Source organism: Mauremys reevesii, linkage group 1 (assembly GCF_016161935.1).
Source record: "Mauremys reevesii isolate NIE-2019 linkage group 1, ASM1616193v1, whole genome shotgun sequence".
Taxonomy (NCBI): Eukaryota; Metazoa; Chordata; order Testudines; family Geoemydidae; genus Mauremys; species Mauremys reevesii.
Genome location: NC_052623.1, coordinates 340,764,322 through 340,782,296, shown reverse-complemented (window position 1 = coordinate 340,782,296; position 17,975 = coordinate 340,764,322). Strand labels below are relative to the sequence as shown.

General features: G+C 43.1%; 1 protein-coding gene across 2 annotated transcripts in view; it reads left to right on the top strand.

The window, feature by feature from the left end:
- The window catches only part of PCLO (piccolo presynaptic cytomatrix protein), a 519,980-nt gene that overhangs the window by 257,489 nt on the left and 244,516 nt on the right, over positions 1–17,975 (top strand). For both annotated transcript variants that reach the window (XM_039518832.1, XM_039518825.1), the window contains exon 6: positions 183–2,194. In XM_039518832.1, the coding sequence (XP_039374766.1) occupies positions 183–2,194 (2,012 nt within the window). The remainder of the gene's footprint in view (positions 1–182; positions 2,195–17,975) is intronic.

Sequence of the window (17,975 nt, the reverse complement as noted above, 5' to 3'; positions counted from 1 at the left end):
TCCTGCATGTGCCTGCATGTTCAGCAATGCTTTTTTCTTCACGTCTAAAGTAGATCATTAACCTGAAGATTTGCATGCAGTTCCCCACCCCTGTTTAATTCATCAAGATGGGATGGCTTTCAGAATCCACAAAGCAGCATTCTTTTTGGGGACTGGACTATAACTCTGCCCTATAATTTCAGGTGAGGTAATGGATTACTCAAGCAAGACCACTGGTCCTTATCCAGAGACTCGGCAGGTGATTTCAGGCATCGGGATTAGTGCACCACAGTATTCCCAAGCAAGAATAGTACCGTCTCTGGGATCCCAGTATGGTGTTGGAAGTGTGTTAAGATCCTCTAATGGTGTCGTTTATTCCTCGGTTGCAACTCCGATCCCAGCCACATTTGCCATAACCACACAGCCTGGTTCTATTTTCAGTACAACTGTCAGAGATTTATCTGCTGTCCAAACAATTGACTCAGTGTCCTCATTGTCAACCTTGCAACAGAATCAGCCACTTCCAAGATCATACAGTTTCTTGACAACAGTGGCAGCTGAAAAAGACAGTGCAATTACTGGCATTGATATTGACACAGGGTTGCAACCTGGCACTTTAGAAACTATTACCACTGAGCCAGCTAACCTGATGCCTGCTTTAACTATAGCTTCTGAAGCTTTTACAGATGTACTTGAAGATGAAGTTGCACTTCTCATTGCCTCTGAAGAAGACAAACAGCAGCAGCTTGACTTGCAGCGTGAACTGCTTGAGCTTGAGAAACTTAAGCAGCAGCGCTTTGCAGAGGAACTAGAGTGGGAACGTCAGGAAATCCAAAGGTTTAGAGAACAAGAAAAGTTAATGGTCCAAAAAAAACTTGAGGAGTTACAATCCATGAAGCACCATCTCTTATTTCAGCAAGAAGAGGAGCGACAAGCTCAGTTCATGATGAGGCAGGAAACCTTAGCCCAGCAGCAATTACAGCTTGAACAATTTCAACAACTTCAACAGCAGCTTCATCAGCAGCTGGAAGAGCAAAAAATTCGCCAGATATATCAGTATAATTATGACCCTTCTGGAACTGTCTCTCCACAAACAAGCACAGACCAAGCCCTTCTGGAAGGGCAGTATGCTGCTACAGAAAATGGCCAGTTTTGGACTAGCGATGACCCAACCACCACAGCTTCCACTGTGCTGGGCATTGAAATTCCACAAAGCCAAACATGGTACACAGTTCAGTCAGATGGCATTACGCAATATATATCTAGGCCTGGTATGCTAAGCTCTGTTTCAGAAATGTCTCTTAAGGACATGGATATGAGAGAGGAGAAACAACTGAAAAAGAGGAGCTCCATGCCAAAATTGCGTGGTCAGTATGACAAGCTTGATGAGACTCTGGAAAAAGAGCCCAGTTGTTTTAAAAAAATAGTGGACAGTGGAGTACAAACTGATGATGAAGATGGTGCAGACAGAAGTTATACAAACAGGAGAAGGAGAACTAAGAAGAGCGTTGACACAAGTGTTCAGACAGATGATGAAGATCAAGATGAATGGGATCTTTCTAACAGATCAAGAAGAAAGTCTCGTGTTGGGAAATATGAGGGTACCACTGAGGTAGACAAGGCTAAGCCATTTTCCAAAGTGTCTAGCATTGCAGTTCAGACAGTGGCAGAGATCTCTGTACAGACAGAACCTGTAGGGACAATAAGAACACCTTCAATAAGGGCCAGGCTGGATGCTAAGGTTGAAATCATTAAACATATTTCAGCTCCAGAGAAGACATTCAAAGGAGAAAGTTTGGGATGTCAAACAGAAACAGACTCAGATACACAGAGTCCCCAGTACTTGACAGCCACGTCTCCACAGAAAGATAAAAAGCGTCCAACACCATTAGAAATAGGCTATTCATCCCATCTTCGTGCAGATTCCACACTACAGGTAGTCCCTTCCCCTCCTAAATCTCCCAAAGTTCTATATTCACCCATTTCACCTGTTTCACCAAGCAAAGTTATAGAGTCTGCCTTTGTACCCTATGAAAAATCCATCACTGATGACATCAGCCCTCAGAAGGTGCTACATGCTGATACTGCCAAGGGTCCTCCACCGAGCCCAAAATCTGCAAAGATGATGCAGCGCTCTATGTCGGATCCTAAGCCCTTGAGTCCAACGGCAGAAGACACTTCCAGATCTCAGTTTCAGTACACTGAGGGATTTGTGGTAAGAATTGTTTGTTTTTTCTTTCTTTAACATCAAAACTGTGAGGTTCACTTTTTATGCAACATGGGGGATGTTTCACTCATTAACGGGATCTGTTCACAAAAATTGTTTATACACCATGCTGAAAAAGTACCATGATGTGTCAGAAGCTTGTTGCAGTGATTATTTGTTTTGGAAAATGAAGAGAGAGACACATTATTTTCTCAACGAGGTATTAAAAGACACACTATGCAGATACACTAAGGTGCTGAATGCATGTGCCTTTCAAGTTACCAATAACCCCAGACTTACTTCTGGCTGGTTGAACTATCCTTTTTGTCCCCATTGGAAAAGGAGAGGAGAATTTCTCCCTGGAGTTCTCAATTAAGTAAGGATTCTCCTTGATCTCTCAATTTGTACTTGTTTGACCGCTCCCTGTTCCTAGAAGTCTCATATCACAGCTACCATCTTTCTGGATAAGGAGAAGTAGGTGGGTGTCACTTATGTGTTCAGTGCTGCTTGTTATTGGCAATGGGGGTCAATTTGAAATAAAAAGAGACATTCCCACCCCAGGAAATCAGTGTATAATTTGTGGAACATTCCCTGGGAAATGAAACATGCCACTGGCTGAGAATCAAGCCTGTATTGTTTTTATTATTTGAGAAGGAGGAGAGATTCATCATTTAGTATATTCCCAGTTGTTCCATTTGTGCGTGTGTGTTCCCTTTGTTCATTTGAATGTGCTGTTGTTTAGTTGTAAAAGGCCAGTGGGAGACCTCACTCTGGTTTCTCTGTTAATATTCTGTGTTTTTCTTCTGTGTTTAGCTGTGTTTGGACGTGTGAGTGGTTCCAGGATATGGCATGGGGTGGAATAATGAGTGTTTCTCTCCTCCCTCTATGTTTGCATGTGTGTCATATTTTCCAATTTCAGGCTATCTACTCCCACCCTGCAGAGTCCAGATTGTGCGCAACTCCTGCACCAACATAGAATTATAGAAATGTAGGACTGGAAGTGACTTTGACCGGGCATTTAGTACAGTCCCCTGCACTGAGGCAGGACTGAGTATAATCTATATCTTCCCTGACAGGTGTTCGTCTAACCTGTTCTTAAAAACCTCCAATGACAGCAAATCCAAACCTCCCTAAGTAATTTGTTCCGTGCATAACTACCCTTACAGTTAGGAAGTTTTGCCTAATGTCTAATCTAACTCTCTGTTGCTGCAATTTAAGACCATTACTTCTTGTCCTGTCCTCAGTGATTAAGAAGGACAATTTATCACCCTTTTACATACTTGAAGACTGTTATCATGTCCCTCCCTCTCCATACTAAACAAATCCATTTGTTTTTCAATCTTTCCTCATAGGTCATATTTTCTAGACCTTTAAACATTTTTGTTGCTCTCCTCTGGACTATCTCCAATTTGTCAACATCTTTCCCGAAGTGTGGCACCCAGAACTGGACAATGTAATTCAGTTGAGGCTTTATCAGTGCTGAGTAGAGTGGAAGAATTACTTCTTGTGTATTGCTTATAACACTTCTGCTAATTCATCCCAGAAAGAAGTTTGCCTTTTTTTGCAACCGTATTACATTGTTGACTCATATTTAGTTTATGATTCATGATAATCCCCAGGTTTCTTCTGCAGTACTGCTTCCTAGGCAGTTATTTCCCATTTTGTATTTGTGCAGTTGATTATTCCTTTCTAAGTGTAGTACTTTGCATTTATCCTGATTGAATTGCATCCTGTTTATTTCAGACCATTTCTCTAGTTTGTCCAGATCATTTTGAATTATAATCCTATCCTCCAAAGCACTTGCAACCCCTCCCAGCTTGGTATCATCCGCAAACTTTATAAGTGTACTCTGTATGCCGTCATCCCAAATCATTCATGAAGATATTCAATAGAACCATAGCCAGGATAAATCCCATGGGATCCAGCTCAATATACCTTTCCGTCTTGACTGTGAATCATTGATAACTGTCTAAGCTCGCTTTTCTAACCAGTTGTGCACCCATCTTATAGTAGGCTCCTCTAGGCTATATTTCTCTGGTTTGTTTATGAGAAGGTCGTGAGACAGTATCAAAAGCCTTACTGAAGTTGAGATATATCACATCTACTTAAACCACATCCATGTTGACTTTTATTTACCACCTTATTTTCTTCTGGATGCTTACAAATTGATTTGTTCTGTTATCTTTCCGGGTGCCAAGGTTAAGCTGACTGGTCTATAATTCCCTGGGTTGTCCTCATTTCCCTTTTTTATGGCTAGGTACTATATTAGCATTTTTCCAGTCCTCTTGGATCTTTCTTGTCCTCCATGAATTCTCAGAGATAATCACTAATGTCTCAGAGAACTCTTCAACCAGTTCTTTAAGTCTTCTAGGATATATTTCATCACATCCTGCCCACTTGAAGAATCTAACTTGTGGAAGTAATTCTTAACTTGTTCTTTTCCTATTTAAGCCTCAGAACCTACCCCATTTACACTGATGTTCACTATGTTAGTAATCCAGTCACTGCTAACTTTTTTGGTGAAAACTGAAACAAAGAAGGCATTTAAGACTTCAGCCATTGCTATGTTTTCTGTTATTGTCTTGCCCTCCTCATTGAGTAATGGGCCTACCATGTCCTTGGTCTTCTCTTGCTTCTGTGTTTGTAAAATGTGTTTCGTGTTACCCTTTATGTCCCTAGCCAGTTTAATTTCTTTTTTTTTTTTTTGCCTTGGCCTTCCTAATTTTGTCCCTACGTGCTTGTGTTGTTGTTGTTTTTATATATTCATCCTTCATAATTTGACGTAATTTCCATTTTTGCATGGCTGTTTTTTTTTTTTTTAATTTCAGGTCATTGAAGGTCTCCTGGTTAAGCCAGGGTCGTCACTTACCATGTTTCCATGCAGGTGTAACAATAACAAGTGTTCCCTGTGCACTCCCTGAAGGACTCTGAAAACGGGGAAGAAAAGTGGTGTGCTCATGGCACTGCCCCCCCTTTTATCCACCTACACAACCCTCCTTCCCCCACATTATCTCCTGAAGTGGGACCAGCACACTGTGGGGAGCAAAGGAAGGAGCAGATTGCACTTCCCGTATAGGCTTGGAGCAGGTCCTGGAAGGACAGTGCATTTCTGGAGCTCATGGGACAGGACACCCCCAACTCACAGCTGCAGTTTAATTAAGCCATAATCTAGCTCTGAATTGTCAGAGGATTATTCTTTCGTTATTATGGGTGCTGTGCTGCCTGCTGTCCTGTGCTGGGGAGAGTGGCTCTTGTCCTTCCCTTCACATCTGTCCTCCATCTGTCTTGTATCACATTCAAACATCACCTTTAAGCTCCTCCCTCCTCCAACATGATCTTGAATAAGCACTGTTGCCCTTATACACGTGCTTTCCATCCCCCCTTTTGTCTTGTTAGATTCCCCTAGTTATATGAGGGTGTTTTATTACATTTTGTTTTTATTGCGTGAATGTTGCTGTTGTGCTCCTCTCCAAGCACCTCCACAGAGTGGGAAGCTGTAGAAATTGCATTGTATTATTAACAGAGGCTTCACAGCAGAATGTTGCATATTCTAATCACAGCAGGCTTTGGATAGTGTCCTTAATAGGAATGATTAGATTAAGCTCATAGGGAATACAGAGAACTATTATTGAGTATGCAAAACTAGGCACACTTATTTCTATAAATAGATACAATTGGCATTGATTTATCAATTTGTATAAAGAGGAATGTGGGTCTTATGCACTTCGTAAAAACATGTGTGTAACCTGAATAATGAAGTTTGTCTCTAAAAGAGTCTTAAATATTAGAGTTTGAAAATATACAGTGTGAATTAATGGATATGGAGTATGTTGTTTTTAATTAATATTTATCATGTCTATTACTTTAGTGCCTAGATGCCAATTGAGAATGAGGCCCCATTGTGCTAGGCAATATATATAAGCAGCCATATGGAAGTAGACAGTCCCTGCCCCAAAGAGCTTACAGTCTAAATAGACCCAGCATACACAGGGTGGGACAAGGGTAGAATACACCAGCAGAGTGAACAATGTGATGATGCCAAACATCATGTTAGTTCCATGTTATTTTATTTTATTTTGTTACTTAAATCCCTTTGGTGGGGTTATGTTAGGTGAAGATTAGCAAGATGGAAGGGGTAGCAGAATTGGAGCAGCAGCCAATCAGCACAGGGGAGAGAATGTCCAGAGTGAAAACTACAGAAAGTGACCTGATGACATCATCAGCATCTGAACGTCCCTGCTTAAGCAGCTCCTGCAGCAACTCTTTCAGCTTCAGTCTTTGGCTGGCTCCTGCCTGCAGTTCGTTTCCCCAAGCCCATGTGGCTGGAAGTAGGGGGTTAGGTGCTGATACCCCCAGAGAGGGCATCTTCCTTGCACAGTTTTGGATCCAGGGGGTGCTGGGGAGGAGAAGCGGCCCTGGCTGTTTGTGATATAAATGATACACTAGGCAGAGTTTGGTTCAAGAAGGCCTAGACAAATAAAAACTCCAGTGGAGCTAAGCTGATTGATACCAGCTGAGGATCTAGCCCCAGGGCTCTAACATCTCAGAAGCACAGGGAGGAATTATTGTTTTCCCAATGCTTCTTTCATTGGTGTAAAAACTGTGGTTATCTTTCATACTCAAAGGGCCCTCCTGCAAGTTAGCATACACATATTGCCACAATTCCTTAGCTGCCAGTTTGTGTTATAAAAGCTTTTACAGATCCAGATTAACACGGCTACCCCTCTGATACTTGACACCATGCAAGATTGTGTTATGTTATGCTAACATATCATGGACCCCGCTGCACTTGGATTTAAGTACTGCACCACTTCAAGTTTATCCTAATTTAAACATGCAAGCTGACATGCAAGCTGCTTGTAGCAGAAGCTTTTTGGGGACCTGGGCAATGTTTTTGTTCTGTGTTTGTACAGCACCTAGCACAGTGGGGTTCTTGTCCATGACTAGGGCTCTTAGGTGCTGCGATAATGCAAAAATAATAACTAATAATAAATACACAAAGGAGTGTTATGGGAGGGGTACTCAGAGAACGGCCATATTTAAAACAGGGTACAGGAGAAGGGAGTCAGAGTCGTCTCTCAAAACACCTTAGTTCAGAGAATTTATATGCACAACAAAACTTCTGATGTGCAGCAGGGAAAACGGCAGAGCTAAAAGTAAAATCAGGAGATGGTAAATTAGAAGTTACCTTTCATTGCATTCTGCAAGCTACATGTGTGTATGTGTGTGTCTGTCTGGGTGTGTCTACACTGCAAAAAAAACCCCCATGGCAGTGAGTCTCAGAGTCTGGGTTGACTGACTCGAGCTTATGTTACATGGCTCAAAACAGCAGTGTAGACATTCCTCTTGGACTGGAGCTCAAGTTCTGAGACCTGGTGAGGGGAATGGGTCTCAGAGCTCCAGCTTCAGCCTCATTGGGAACATTCATACTGCTATTTTTATCCCCATAGCATGAGCCCGAGTCAGAGACTCACTGCCACAGGGTTTTTTTGTAGTGTAGACATACCCTGTGGCTAGTCATTGAGCAGGTTTATATGGGTGTTCTCTTTAAAGTCTGTTTTGCCAAAGCTGTCTCTCTGTAGGCCACACGATACGTGTTTCAGACTGAGATGTCAGTAGTAGTGGGAACAGATTATACCTATGCAAAAGGCTTTTACACCCAAACCGAAACAAGCAAAAATTAGTTTCTCCATTATTTAGGTTTTGCAGCAGTTTATTTCCTGACATTTAGCTTTAGCAGAACACATGTTTCCTAATAGAACATTATCTCGTTTTTGCAAATATCTTTTTCACCTGCTGGAAAAAAATATGTTAAAGTAACTACATGACTAAGGCAGGGCTGTAATCCAAGAGTCATGTGTGGCCCGTGAGGCTCTAAAATTTGGCCCTCAGGGCTGAAGAAGTTAATCTGGATTTCATTATAAATAAAACGTGATTCCTGAGCAACTTTTAAACTGGAGTGTTTGAATCATACAGCATCTCTGACTGCCTCCTAGTTTCCCCAGGAGTCCCAGATGTAAAATGGAGACGTGCTGGGCATCTGTTGTCCTTTCCCTGCTGCATAGGCTCAGCAGCACCCATGCTGACCACCTCCCTCATCACCTGAGAGGGAGCAGAGTAGCTCTGATTGCTCGCTTCCCTGCGGGCTGTGAGAGCCTAAATGAGCATTCTGCTAAGAATGGCTCCACTCCTCTGCATAGCCAGCTACAAAGAGAAGAAGTTGAGAACCAGCAACAGCTCTCCCTGAATCTCACCTCAGCCCTATCATCCACCCAGGCCCTGGTCCCAGGACAGGCTAAACCAGCCTCCCCATGGATCACACATCAGTTGGGAATATCTGGAGCACAGTGCAGTCTGCCTACTTCCACTTTCCAACCCTTACATGCTCCCTGTAGGGAGTGAGACACTTCCAGTTCTCATGGATGCATAGACTTTAAGACCAGAAGGGACCATCATGATCATCTAGTCTGACCTTCTCCACAATGTAGGCTGCAGAACCTCACCCATCCACTCCTGTAAGAGACCCATAACCTCTGGCTGAGTTACTGAGGTCCTCAAATCATGATTTAAAGACTTAAAGTTACAGAGAATCCACCATTTACAGTCATTTAAACCTGCAAGTGACCTGTGTTGCAGAGAAAGACAAACATGCCCCCCTCACCCTGCCCCCAGGGTCTCTGCCAATCTGACCTGGGGGCAAGACCCACCAGCCAGACACCCAGGAAAGAATTCTCAGTAATAACTCAGAGGCCTCCACATCTAGTGTCCCATCACCAACTGTTGGAGATATTTGCTGCTAGCAGTTGCATAGTTCATCATAACTTGATAAACTTATCAAGCTCGGTCTTGAAACCAGTTAGGTTTATTGACACCAGTGCTCCACTTGGAAGGCTGTTCCAGAACTTCACTTCTCTGCTGGTTAGAAACTTTCATCTAATTTGTTGATGGCCAGTTTATATCCATTTGTTCTTATGTCTTGTAACGAGGCCCTTCTCTCGCCCTCACACAAATCAGCCAGAGACTTTCTTTAACTGTAATCACCAGTGCTTTTTTATTAACAATATCAGCTCCCACCACCTTCTATTTACAGACAGTTGTAAACCAGCAACCTGGGGGACAGGTAGCTTCTCTAGCCAGCAGGGATACACAGGCTGTAGCTCCTCCATTTCCTTGCTCTTCTTTCCTTCCTGCCAGCTTTATATAGCCCCTAGCTAATAAGGCCTGCAGGTGCTTCTGTTCCACCAATTAGGCATGGCATACCCAGCCAGCCCCAATTAATACTTCTTAATTAGAGCTGGGCTAAGAGGGGCCTGCCTCCAGACCTCCTGGCCAGCACCCTGTTACATTGCTTAATTATAGATTTTAAGGTCAGAAGGGACCATTATTGTCATTAATTTGACCTCTTGCATAACAGAAGCCACAGAAATTAGCAAGTGATTCCTGCATCATTTCCATAACTGTTCCCTTTGCAATGCAGAATGGAACAGAGTATCTGCCTCCAAAGAATTGATTGTGGCTCCTTAACTCCTTTGAAATAATAGATTTTGTCCTAAGGAGAAGTGACTATGTTACCTTGAAATGCTGTGATATGAGTTGTAAGTGCGTTTAGTGAAATTGTATGATAGGGTATAATGTTGGCTGAACCCCAAAAGAACACATGCTGCAGGGTGCACAGAGACACAGAGGCTTGGACTGCTGGATGGTATCTCCACCTGGACTACTAATTTGGAAGGTAGGGGGGTGTTGAATTTGATGGGTCATCAGCTGGGTCCTGAGGGGAGAGTGAGCAGGGTCAGAGGGAATCAGAGAACTACACTGTGATCAGGAAGGGATGCACTGATGGGCACTTACAAGACTAGGCTTTCCCTAGCAGAGTAAGAAGTAGAAGAGATACTGAAAGCTACTCTTGTGTAGACCCCCTGAGAGTCTGTCTGTCAGTCTTGGGCAGGGGTCTCTCTTCATCTGTGGAGAGCTTTCTCCTGCTTCCTGTTAGAGGCAGGAAGCCTGACAGTCTCAGTTACACTCAACCACCCACTCACCCCTGGTATATTCTGCAGCTTCCTGCAGTTGCAGCTACCTTTTACTCTGGGATCACCTCAGGTGGGACTCATCATGCAATCAGAGTTGGCTTAGTCCCCGGCTGTCCAGCCCACGGAGAAGTCACCGTTTTACATGCTATAACCATTAAAGAGCCTGGAATTTAACCCATTATTTCTGGGTCTTCAAAGTCCTTTGTTTTCTAGAAAATAGCTGAGAAACTCACTTGCAAAATTTGTCTCTCCATCCCCCTCATCCACATTCAAGTGGAAGAGCCTGCATGGTGGATGATCCCAATCCTGCTGGTGACCCATGTAGGTGGTCAGTATGGTTCCACCTGTTGAGATGTTTGAGGGTTTGGTTTGTTTTTTTTCAAATGTAAAGGGTTTGTTGTTGTTGTTGTTTTTAAATAGGAAATTGCACTAAAAATCTCTACCTTAATTCAACACCTTGCACATATGCATTAGGATATAGTGTTAAATGGTCACACACTAGTTTTACATAGGACTTCTGCCTCAGTGCACAGGATGGACTGTGCTCTGGGGATGAATTATGGTTGTGTAGTGAATGAGGCTGGAATCTTCAGGACCCTTGCTTCATCTGTGGCAGAAGTTGTAAGGTATGTGCTGAATGAGGCTGGGCACTACTGGAAGAAACAGGATAGTCTCACACTCAAGGAAGCTGAAGGCTGCCCTGGATAATTGGATTTTATCCCTTCCAGTGCCACAAAGTTCCTGTGTGATGCTGGGCAACTCACATAAGTTAAAAAATTCACTGGTGGCCACTAATTGCATGTACCTCTTTTTTTCTGGATACCCAACCTGAGACATTAGGGGCTGATTTGCCAATGTGCTGAGCCCTCACAACTGCAAATGAGGCCAATGGGAGCTGTGCGTTGAACAAATAAAGTGCTACCAAATGCTAGACTCTCTGGGAAATCAGGGCCTTGGTTTCTCAGATTGGACACCCAAAATTAGTTGACATTTTTTAACAATTTTGTCTTTAAATACTGTGCCTGCATTCCCTGTGAGTAAAATGAATAATAATACCATCTCAACTCTCAGGGGTATTATGAAGATAAATACATTCATGTTCATAAAGAATTATGCTAGTTTGAGGTGAGTGCAATAGAAAAGCCCAGGAGGACATTAATAATTCTGTGTGCAGTACAATGATTGGGTGGTGTGGAATAAATAATGCATGGGACCACACATTGAATGATGAGGATAAAAAGAAATATTGAATAGCTGTGACCGCCATTCTCTGACCACCATTCATCCTGTGTACTGAATGAAGTAGAGGTGCTATGGAAAATACAGTATGGGATCATGTAATTAGACAGTACAAGAATGCAGACTGTGATGGGGCAAGGCTAGATGGCTATAGTAAAGTAGTGGGAGACAGATATATTAGCCACAGGCTAAACAAATCCTTGTTACCAGGATAAGCAAGTGGCAGCTGCTCCAGGTCAATTAAGACACCTAGGGCCAATTAAGATCTTTCCAGAAGGCTAGGTTGATTGGGACACCTGAAGCCAATCCGGGGCTGGCTGAAACTAGTTAAAAGCCTCCCAGTCACTCAGGTGAGTGTGCATGTCAGGAGCTGTAGGAGGAAGCCACGCTATTGGAGAAACTGAGCAGTACAAACCATAACAGGCACAAGGAAGGAGGCTCTGAGGTAAGGATGAAGTAAATATTGAGGAAGTGGGGACTGCTGTGGGACAATGGCCCACGGAATTGTATGCATCCTGTTTCCAAAAAGTCAGCTACTATAGCTGATACTATTAGGGGCCCTGGGCTGGAGCCCAGAGTAGAGGGTGGGCCTGGGCTCCCCCTTCGCACACACCCCCATTAATCACTGAGCCTGGGAAATAACAGAGACTGTGCAAGGGAGGGTAGCTTCTCCTCACCTCCCTTGCTGGCTTATGAGGAAAATGGCTCAGTAGGCTGTGACTCTTGCCTCTAGAGAGAGAATGGCTACGTGGAAGGTCACAGTGAGCCTCGGAGGCTAGCAAAATCTGCCAGGAAGTACGGGACCCATGGAGACAAGGTCAGAGCTTTGTCACAATATGCACAAGGGGGCAAACTAAAGCTGTACAGGCAACCTTACCTTGGGTATTTTCTAACTTCTGAGTGCTTGACTTTTCCACCTTAATGTACTTTTAACATAGGTTTTTAGGATTTTTTTGTATATGTGTCTAAATAAGGCTCTGAAATCTGAATTGGTTGCAAATGATAAAATTGAAAATATTTTTCTGGAAATCAACTAATTACCAGAAAAAATAAATAGAAGCCAAAGTTTAGATTTAGTGTAACCTTGAGGCAACCATCTTTCCTAAGTAACCCCAAAATATCCGTAGGATTTTTATGATTTAAAAATCTGCATTATCAGTATTAAGTGACCACCTATACAACATTACATAGATGTATATATTATTTATATTTCTAATTTGACTATTCAAAATCTGTGCTAAATTACTGGGAAAATGGGGGACCTTTTTGTGGATTTTTGTAGATACATTTTTACCAGTTTCAACTGCGACCTAAACTCTAGTTGTTATTCCCAGCTATATAAATGTCTATATTCCTAGGGATATATAAAGGCTTAACAGTGGATGCTGAGATGATATTCCCAGAAATATAGCTTTCCTATTGTATTAGACAATAATATCTATATGTGATGACCACTTCCTTTATATGAGCATGGCTTTTGTATGTGCGTGGTTTCTGTAGACAGAATCTGGGCCAAATTTCTATACACGTAACAGGTACAAATCCATTGAGTTCAGTGGAGTTTCCCCTATTTACATAAACATAATCTGACCTGCTGACTCCAATAGAATTATACCAGAGATAAATTTAGTTCATGGTGTTTCCATTTCACCCCATATTTACGGTATACAGTACCTCATTTTACATAGATTAAGTATAGTTTTTGTTTATCAATTACACTGCTGAATTCAATCCATTAACAGTTTGCATGACTATCTTTTCTTTGAATATCAAATGTTATTGTCTTCTGTAACTGCCTGACATATTAAATGTCATAATTTACATACTATCATTGGTATATAACAAATCACTCCAAGTCTGTGTTTTCCGATAAGGAGGTTTCCAATTAATGAAAGGGCAAGAGTACAACAAAGACCGACACATTCTCCTGCAGTGTTGTAAAAGAAACTGCAACACCCAGCTGATTGAGGAGCATTCTCCCAAAGGAAATGGTGGAAGCCTCTTTAGTTGGAACTTGGCTGGACAAAGCAGTAGGAAATGTTAATGAAGACTCCTAAACTAGTAGAGCAAAGGTTAGCTGGTTGCACAGGTCTTTTCTATACTTAATTTTTAATTTGTTTTGATACTCTGCAATCCTGATTAAAGCTTAATGAAGACTGGGTAGTATTTCTACTCGTAAAAGTGACTTTGTGAAAGTGTATTTGTGGGATTCACTCTTTTATTGCTTCTCAATGGTTTCTAGGTAAAATAACAGTTTACAAGTAAAAAGTATGTGTGCCCTTGCGCCCCCCCCCTTTCCCCCCAACTACCAGCCCATCAAACTCAACCTCAGATCTGAGAGTCAAGCTTGGTTCTTTATTTTTGATACATCACTATCAATAATAAAAGTACTGTAGGTTAAATTATAATTTCAGTTATACATGTATAAGCACATTGTCTTCACATGTGTAACTGATTGCATTTTAATAAACAATTCTATTGCTGCATGCACAAGAAGGAATAGAATCCACGTCATTCTCTCTTTGTTAACTCTGCAGTATGGCCAGGGGTAAAAAATCAGTATAATTTTGTCACTAAAGTAGGCACATATCATTTTTGAGTGTGCACAAAAGGACAGATCTGTTGAGTGAGGAGATGCTGTTTTAATACAGTCACTTATCAAAGTACAACCACATTTTGAGCCTGATTTTGAAACACGTTCACTGCCTCCTAAGAGGTGTTAAGCCCCCTCAATTCCCATATGTAAGCGGGGGAATGGTCCTGCTACTGTAGGGAGCTTTCCTGACTTCTGCACTACGCCGGTGAAGTGGGCTAGTGAAAGGATCTCAGTCCTCGCTCCCAGAGGCCTCCCTGCCCTTGAGGACTCCCCTTCTACTCTCCTGTCCTGCAGAGTCCTCATAACCCTGACAAGGCTGGGCCCAGGATTTCTGGGGGGCTTGTCTCCCAACCCTGTGGTCACCCAGGACAGGGGCTAGGGTGTCCCCACTCTGGGGTACTCTCTCTGCACTGGGTACCTTCCTGACCCACTGATCATTTCATACAATTTAAAGCAAATACAAGTTGTTTAATTAACAATTAATTTTAAAAAAGAATAAGGAAAAATGGGAAAGGTTAAAGGAAAACACATCACCCCACTCTGTGGCAGGGAACATTACAAACAGTGTCTCCGTAGGTCAGGGCACTTCAGACTGTTCCTTGTAGGTCCCAGGCCTTCTTCTCAGGCCCTGGCTGTGCCGCAGAGACGCCACGGGTTGGACACTTGCTCTGGCAGTGGCCACATGCTCTCATGCTCTAGGTGGTGGGTCCCTTCTCCCCAGCGTTGCCCCCACCCTGTCAGGGTTACGATCCCCCTCCAAGTCTGGACTGCAGGGCCTCTCGGCTGAGGCGTCTTCCTGTGCTGGGCCCACTGCCCAGGGTCCCCCTCGCTCTCCTGAGCTGCTTACCGCATCCATCTCTGGACTGCTCCAGCCCCAGCTCCACACTGCCTCGGCACAGCGGCGGCTGCTGTTCTGCCTTCAGCGCCCTGGGCTGCTTGTCTGGCCCCTCTGGCTCTGGTTGCTGCAGCTCTGCTCCCAGGGCAGGGCTGCTCTCTCTGGGCTGTGCTTTGGCTTTGGGGCTGCAGCTCTGCTCCCAGCAGCTCAGCTTGGGCCCCTGCTCTCTCCTTAGCTCGGCCCCACTCTGTCTGACGCGGGCAATTCCAGCTCACACTGAGGACGGGACCCCCCTGGCCTCCCGACTCCCTGATTAGCCTGCCTGTCCTGTCAATCAGGCTAACCTGGAGGATTGGCCTCTCCCCATTGTTCCTGGGGACTGTCAGTCTCAGGGTCCTGATTTCCCATCAACCCTTCCCCTTGGTACTGGGAGCTACCCAACCAAAACACCCCCACTGAATGTTAGTAAGGGGGCAACAGTCCCCTTACATATAGAAGTCAATGGAAATTTTTGGCACTTATCAAGAGTCATATAGCACTCTGTAAGACTGGGCCCTGCATGCTGAAATCTGAGTATTGGTGAAGTGATGTCCCAGGCAGGGTTAGCACAGAGTGAGCGCTCTCACAGGAAAGTGAGAGCTTTTGCAAGAGTTAAGTTTAGCTGAGTGCTTTCAAACAGAGATGTCTGACTAGTAAGAATGAGCTGATATTTGGGGGTGGAGGGCAGTATTTCTTTAGATTGGAAAAGAACAGCTAGCACAATAATTTCTAAAATTTCTGATGAATCAGAGGTTTGTGGAAATGCTTGGAAAAATTTTAATTGGACCAAATACTGCAGTTCTTTCTTTGGAACCAGCCCTTCAAAATGTGAGCAGAGGATCCTCAATTCTCAATAAAGTCAATATGGGTTGAGGACACACAGTTCAGGCCTTTAATCTTCCCTTAAGCAAAAAGCCCAGTAAAATCAGTGGGAACTATTGAGACTACAGGGTCTGGCACTTTGGTTTCCTGAAAAATACTTCTACTATATCTATCTATAAAATATGTATTAAAACTTGGCCAACTCAAGCATAGGTCCATCTGCAGCCCCTTAGTTCTGAATCTTTGGTTCAGATTTATCCCAGGTCAGTAGTAACCAAAAGAGTAAGGCTATTTGGTGTCCTTTGTAATTTCAGTTGGGGCTCTCTGTCCAGTTCTAAATGGACTAGTCCAGACAACAGTATGGTACGTAGTGTTGTCAGGAGCTACCGGTGTGGTGCTCTGCTCTTGTTCGATGATAACAGTCGACTGTGTGCGTGTTCCCTCTGCATGCCGCCCCGGCTCTGCACAGATAGCTGACACAGCAAACCCCAAGAGAACCCCCGAAGACCACAGACTCTAGTAAGGTATGAAGGAACCCGAGCCAGGTTTATTGTCAAACGAAGCACAGTAATAGTTTCCTATAGACTCTACAAGACATACTTTGAATTTGGCAATGGACACAGCTCAGTCAGTGGCGGGACTTTCCACTGCCCCCTAGGCCAGACAAAGATGCGAACTCCAGGACCTACTTTTATACAGTTACAGGGCAGATTACTCATCCCTACTGACATATTGAAGTACAGCCCCATGGCTCATTAGGGTTCTGTCTCCTCCTTTGATCATGTTGTTCCAGACAAACAGATCTATCCATCATGCAGTCCTGTCTTTAAGATGCACGTGCCTGTTCCTTGTTATGTCTACGGAGTGTCCTTGTATCGGGCTGTCCAGGTGCCATCTTGGCACAAGTTCCTCTTGTTAGCACTTATATGGGTGAATGCACCTGCTTCTAACAACTCTCTTCTCACCAACTTCTGTGAGTGAGGCCTGCCTCTGGCTCACAGCCCAGCTTTTGCTTAGCAATGCCTGGAAGTACTTTGGTTCAGGCTTCAGGCCTCCGACTGGGCCTCTGACACAAGAGTTTGTTTCAAGGTCTCTTCTTACTACATTCCCCCATTTTTTGTCTTTTTTTAAGGGAAGGATGTTTACCCATCATCCCAGAAAAGCATAATGTATGGACTGAGGACAACCTAGTGGGCTAAACACTGTCATGTGGTTATCCCATTTTACCATCCATACACTCATGCCCCGTCCGTCAGTCAGTCTGCACATTCCCTTGTACGACTGACAGACAGATTTTATTATCCAATTAATTTTAGTCCCTTATCGTGGGCCTGGGAATGTTAGGCCTGGGACCATGACTGAGGAATGTAATATTATTATTGAGCCTTAGAGGCACTCCCAAATAATTAATATATATGAATAATATGGATATGGCATATATATTTGTAGTGTATATAGCAGCCCACTTTTATTAGGGCAATTACAGTTACCATCTGTATTATTATTAGTAGTAGTAGTAGGCTGAGTGTTTTGAAATACTAGGATAGGGATTGTGATAATGTGCCCCACAGTGCTATATATGTGAGAAGTAAAAACAGAAATTTGGAGTAGTGACACTACCACTGAGGCCTTTTATATATAAACATATTGTGATTAGTTGCTATACAGTACTGCCCATCCATGTTATAAATTACACTTACTGCTGGTTGTCACTCTTTGGTAAGCTTCACTGGGCAGGAAACAGAAGTGGCTAGCTTCTCTGTTCCATTGGTTCAACTGCTCTGTGATGGCAGTAGTCGACGTAGATCCAGTTAACCTACTGAATGGACAGTAACCACTTTATCAAATATTGCTGTGTTAGGATTTAATATTGGTACCCAGACACTTTTTGAATAACATGTGCCTCAGTTAAGATGCAGTGACACTGAATCAAACTATGACTGGTACCAACAGGCAATTTGTTTACCCAATTTGTACTTGCTATGTAACTTTTTGTTTGTTTACCGCTTTTTTTTTCTTGCCTTCACATTGTTTGCTGCCGTTTGTTTGTTAATTTTTACCTGTGTGTTGGTTAAACAGTTTAGCAAGGTTATGCACATTGTAAATGTTGTACAGCAATAAAACAACAGTACAATGATAATTGTTTTTACACAGTAACCAAGTTGAAATTAAATGATGGTTTATCCTGGTCCAGCTAGTGGTTTTTAGCTGATTGTTAACTTAATTGTC